A 6,054-nucleotide genomic window follows, 5' to 3' on the forward strand; every position below is an offset into this window, starting at 1 on the left:
GGCGACATCAAACTTTGCTCAGAGCACACTGCGGCGAGTGCAGGAGAAAGACAACGTCGATTTCCCTAAGTACATGTGTGTACTTTTACTTTTATTTTTTGTAAGTATGGCCTTGTAGGGGGTGGTCGACTGTATATGACTTTTGGTCTTTTCCGAAACATGAGGTTTGCTTATGTCATGATGAAAACCCCAATTGTCATGAACGGGAAACATTCTGTTTAAGTAGTTTTCGCGTGTTGATGGGAACTATAGAAATAATTGAGAGCTAAAAAATTGGTTTTTCCTCGCAAATGTGTATAAAAAAACTATAAAAGGGATGACGGCACACATCACACATTGTAAAACACCGAGGAGTCGGTGAGCTTAGTAGCACCTTACAACACTAGCACAAAGGAAGCGTCATCCTCATCCCATGAAGCAACACCGAAAGATGATGAAGTGGGTTGACACTCATCGATATCCAAAGTGAGTACAAAATATCCATATTTAATAGAGATTACTTGGGTTTATCTCCAACTACAAATATCAGGCAATTGCAATTATGGGGTATAAATTGTTGCTCCTAAATGTATATTGGAACTTCAACATTTTATTTTGGTAATAATGATCATAGTAGAACTTTACTAAATTAAACTAAGATACTCATTAGTTTCAACCCTGCATTATCATGTAATATCAAATTAAAACATGTTATTTACATGTAAACCTCATAAGTAGATCAAGAGATCATGATTTACACCTTTCTATATTTATTTATTAATACCAAATAAATATACTAAATAGGTGTGACTCAGCTTTGAGTCACTTACCCTGTACAATACAATACGAGTTTCATTTTATATTCATATAAAGTCAATTCGACGGATCACGTTTCCCATATGAACACATTGATATAGAAAACAATAGAAGACTTCCAGAAACTGATACAATTTCACTATTGTCACCGCACACCAACCAAAGCATATTTCTTTGTTCATACAGATATGTATGTAACACACAAATGCAGTGGATGGTACTCTAAGCAAGTAGGTGTTCTTCCATTACATGGACAGACAAAAGAGCCATAAAAAACGTTCCAGAGAACTTGAGTTTATTCTGTTCCGGCGATCTTCTTCTTCAAGCTCTCGATGTCGGTGGCCAACTCTTTCCTGCTTTCCTGTGAGAAGTAAGAAACACCAAAGCATCCGCGTAAATTAATAATCTTATGCAAAATTGGCTAATTCAATTCAAACACACACAAGAAGTACCATGTGCTAGCATTGTTATACCTTGAAGAGGAGGTAGCGGTACACGAACCACCCGGTGTAGCCGAGCCCAACCAGCTCCAGGAGCTTGGGGAGCTGCACAAAGCAGACCACAGAACATCATAAACTCATCATCCACCACAGTTCAGAGCTTGGGGATTAACTGCGTAAAAAGAAGAGGCAGTTAATTTGGTCAGCGGGCACGTACCAACGGCACGGAGTTGATGGCGCCGACGACGACGGTGGTGAGCCAGAGAGCCACGACGGCGCCGCCGCTGTAGAGGAGGAAGGTGGGCTTGTCCTCAATCGCCTCCCACTGTCACACATGAGAAGAGAACGGGTGACGATAGGCACATTGTGCAGGAGCCAGGAACTGATATGCCCATACGTTTACGCAGGCAGGTAGCTCGTACGAACCTTCCCTTTCAGGTCCTCGATGATCTCGTCGCCGCTAGCCGACGTGTCGTCGGAGGCGGCCTTCACGCGGAGCAGGGACGGCCTGGGCGCATCTGCAAGCTCGGCGAGGTCGTCAGAGCCAAAAGAATTCTCCGAAAAAATTCGGCTGATAGAAACTATAGCATGCATGTGCACCTTGGAGGCGGAGCGGGTGGAGGTTGCGCCGCGGGAGGAGTGCGGAGGAGCGGGGGGCGAGGTTGCCGGTGGCGGCGGGGAGGCGCGCCCCACCGAGGAGGGCCACGGAGTACGCCGTGGCAGCCATTGATCCGTCAGTGCCTTATCGCTAGAGCTATCGCTTCCTCGGCCTCTCGCTCTGCGTTTCGCTGGTGCTAACCGAACAACAAAAGCTGGACCGGCTGTTGTGTAGGAGGGGCTCTTGTGCGGCCGTGCTCGCCCGCGTCTTTGGTCCCTCGGAGGCTCGGAGCGGTGACGTGGCGGCGCGCTTGGCTGTGATTGGCTGCCTCCCTATCTTCACATCCATGGATGGCCCTCCCTGCCCTCCCATACCAGGCATTCCTTTGGTTGGTGCGTGATGAGTGGGGACTGGGAATTTGACGGTTGGGGACAATGCAAAGGTCGATCTGCATTTTGCTAGTACCACTCAGCTTCTGCATCTGTATGCTTCGCTATTGCAGCAATTTTTAGTTTTTTCTTTTATGAAAAAGACTTGGCCTCATACAAAAGTCCATCAGAAGTACAAAACAGAACACACGTAATAAAAATTACTCCATCTGTAGATTAATAGATCATCAAATGACCACTGTCTCATCAGAACGAGCCGCCAACGCCAGCTCCCCTACTAAAGCCGGTCTGACCACATCGATGACAGCAATTCCTAATATATTGGAGGATATGTGCAACGTTTGCTTAGTCTCCTACTCCTATATACTCCCTCCGTCCTTAAAAAAGTGTACTTTTAACTTTGTTGGAAAGTCAAACTTTTTTTATGTTTGACCGTAATTATACAATAATAGACCAACATTTATACCATCAAATTAGTAGCATTAGATTCATGATAAAATATATTTTCGTCATATACCTATTTGGTTTCACAAGCATTGACATATTTTTGCATAAACTCGGTCAAACCTTGAGATAGTTGACCTCCAACAAAGTTGGAAGTACACTCTTTCAAGGACTAAGGGAGTAGCAGTCTAAACGCAAGATCCTCAAATAATAGTGCCAACGAGCGAGTATATAGCGCATAGTATAGACTGCTCGGATTGGTTAGAACTGGTCTAAGCTGAGACATAACTATGCTCTAATTCTTGTCTTTTCTTAGCCTACTAATTTTCTGTGTTGTGCGGCAAGAGGCTTGAGCACAACTACTATTTCTTATTGCGACGTTGAATAGTAGCAGAACTACTAGTTGTAGCCACGATGAAGCTAGGTGGGAACTTGTAGGAAAACATGTTTTAGGAACAATTAACACGACAAACTAATTAGAGAATCACAATGTGTGATTAGATGGTTAGAAGAACAGTTGTATCCCTAGCCCATTAGAGTTCAAGTCCTGATGCTCGCATTATTTCTGAATTTATTTCAGGATTTTCGGCAATGCGCTTTGAATGGGAGGAGATGGTCCCGTCGACGACGAGGTGCCTATAGTAGTTTCGTAAGTCTCAAAAAGATATGGCGGCTCAGTCTCTCGAAGGTGCTCATATGCAGTGGCAAAGCCACGTCTAGGCTATGTAGTCACTTGACTACATAGCTCTTTGGCAAAAATATAATATATCAAGTATAAATCATGCAAAAAAACATAAAAATATGTATATTTGACTTGGGTATGCGTTCATAAAAGTGAGTGTATGTGTGTATGTATGAGTGTTTACGCATGTACTGTGTAAAAAACACGACAAACTAATTAACCATGATTTTTTTTATTTCCTTTTGTTCCATTTCGCTCTAATATGTTGGCAAAAATGGCACCGCAATTATAATAATAGAGTTATGTCAAGTTCCTGTTGCTCCATTTCTCCATATACCATGTGATTTTTTATGTTGAAAATCATTTGCCAATAAAATGCTCGCGTATTTGAAAAATATTTGTCAAATACAAAAAATGTTCATGAATTTCAAAAAATGATCATGAATTAAGAAAATGGTGGTGAAACTTAAAAATCCTAAATGTAAAAAAAAGTTCACGAAATTTTTAAAATCATGAATTTGTCGAAAAATCACAAGTTCCCAAAGTGTATAGAGATTTTTTTTATTTGAAAAAAGCTCATGATTTTTTCAAACATGTAGTCACGACAATCCCTTGGAAGCATGCAGTTGCGACCCCGCTTGAAATACATGCAGTTGTGAAAGCACAAGTGCTCTCTGGGTGATTTTGATAATTAATGTCAACATATCTCTTGTTGGACTAATACTTTCATCTAGTATATTTCAGATAAGTTCAACAGTGGAGTGGCATGGACAAGAGGATGTAGAACCCCTTCAAGAAGCGAAGGACAAAGGATTGGCTCAAGCTCAAAGCTCATGTCTCTACATTTTCTATTTCGGTGATCCAAGATCATATTGAGTCTATAGAAAAGCCAATACCATTAAAGGGGATGAGGTGTTGCTTAATAGCTTGTTTGCTCAAAGTGCTTAGTGATATGCTCCAAAGCCCTCAACCACTTTCTCATATCCACATATGTCCAAAACCAAAAGTCAAACTCGGCCCCACCAATTTGATCCATCCGGCGGCACCGAGTTCATTTGACATAGTGATGTCTACTACGCAACCTTCTTCTTGTAGACGTTGTTGGGCTTCCAAATGCAGAGGTTTGTAGGACAGTAGCAAATTTCCATCAAGTGGATGACCTAAGGTTTATCAATCCATGGGAGGCGTAGGATAAAGATGGTCTCTCTCAAGCTAACCAAATAACAAAGAGTCTCTTGTGTCCCCAACACACCCAATACAATGGTAAATTGTATAGGTGCACTAGTTCGGCGAAGAGATGGTGATACAAGTGCAATATGGATGGTAGATATAGGTTTTTGTAATCTGAAATTATAAAAACAGCAAGGTAGCAAGTGGTAAAAGTGAGCGTAAACGGTATTGCAATGCGTTGAAATAAAGCCTACAGTTCATACTTTCACTAGTGCAAATTCTCTCAACAATAATAGCATAATTAGATCATATAACTATCCCTCAACATGCAACAAAGAGTCACTCCAAAGTCACTAATAGCGGAGAACAAACGAAGAGATTATTGTAGGGGTACGAAACCACCTCAAAGTTATTCTTTCTGATCGATCTATTCAAGAATCTGTAGTAAAATAACACGAAGCTATTCTTTCCGTTCAATCTATCATAGAATTCGTACTAGAATAACACCTTAAGACACAAATCAACCAAAACCCTAATGTCACCTAGATATTCCAATGTCACCTCAACTATCCGTGGGCATGATTATACGATATGCATCACACAATCTCAGATTCATCTATTCAACCAACACAAAGTACTTCAAAGAGTGCCCCAAAGTTTCTACCGGAGAGTCAAGATGAAAACATGTGCCAACCCGTATGCATAAGTTCACAGGGTCACTGAACCCTCAAGTTGATCACCAGAACATACATCAAGTGAATCACGTGATATCCCATTGTCACCACAGATAAGCACATGCAAGGCATACATCAAGTGTTCTCAAATTCTTAAAGACTCAATCCAATAAGATAACTTCGAAGGAAAAACTCAAACCATATACAAGAGAGTAGAGGGGGAGAAACATCATAAGATCCAACTATAATAGCAAAGCTCGCGATACATCAAGATCGTGCCAAATCAAGAACCCGAGAGAGAGATCAAACATATAGCTACTGGTACATACCCTCAGCCCCAAGGATGAACTACTCCCACCTTGTCATGGAGAGCGTCGGGATGATGAAGATGGCCACCGGTGAGGGATCTCCTCTCCGGCAGGGTGCTGGAATAGGGTCCCGATTGGTTTTTGGTGGCTACAGAGGCTTGTAGCGGCGGAACTCTCGATCTATGGTATTTTCTGGAGGTTTCAGTATTTATAGGAATTTTTGGCGTAGGTCTCACGTCAGGGGGGTCTCCGAGCCGTCCACGAGATTAGGGGCACGCCCAGGAGGGTAGGGCGCACCCCCACCCTCGTGGGCAGCCCGAGACTCTTTTGGCCTAACTCTTTTACTCCCTGGGCTTCTTTTGGTCCATAAAATCATCAAAAATAGGCACGTCAATTAGACTCCATTTGGTATTCCTTTTCTATAAAACTCAAAAACAAGGAAAAAACAGAAACTGGCACTGGACTCTAGGTTAATAGGTTAGTCCCAAAATCATATAAAATAGCATATGAATGCATATAAAACATCCTAGATGGATAATATAATAGCATGCAAC

The 6,054-nt window shown here is 42.0% G+C and overlaps 1 protein-coding gene across 1 annotated transcript; it reads right to left on the reverse strand.

Annotated features, from left to right (window-relative positions):
* Positions 1-813: 813 nt before the first annotated feature.
* Positions 814-2,124, reverse strand: LOC123160120 (protein CURVATURE THYLAKOID 1A, chloroplastic). Its single transcript, XM_044577941.1, has 5 exons — positions 1,836-2,124; positions 1,662-1,753; positions 1,453-1,560; positions 1,269-1,340; positions 814-1,156 (listed from the first exon to the last, which is right to left on the reverse strand). The coding sequence occupies exons 1-5, from the start codon at positions 1,960-1,962 to the stop codon at positions 1,091-1,093; spliced, it is 465 nt and encodes a 154-aa protein (XP_044433876.1). The 5' UTR covers positions 1,963-2,124; the 3' UTR covers positions 814-1,090.
* Positions 2,125-6,054: the final 3,930 nt, after the last annotated feature.

This window comes from Triticum aestivum, chromosome 7B, assembly GCF_018294505.1.
Source record: "Triticum aestivum cultivar Chinese Spring chromosome 7B, IWGSC CS RefSeq v2.1, whole genome shotgun sequence".
NCBI lineage: Eukaryota > Viridiplantae > Streptophyta > Magnoliopsida > Poales > Poaceae > Triticum > Triticum aestivum.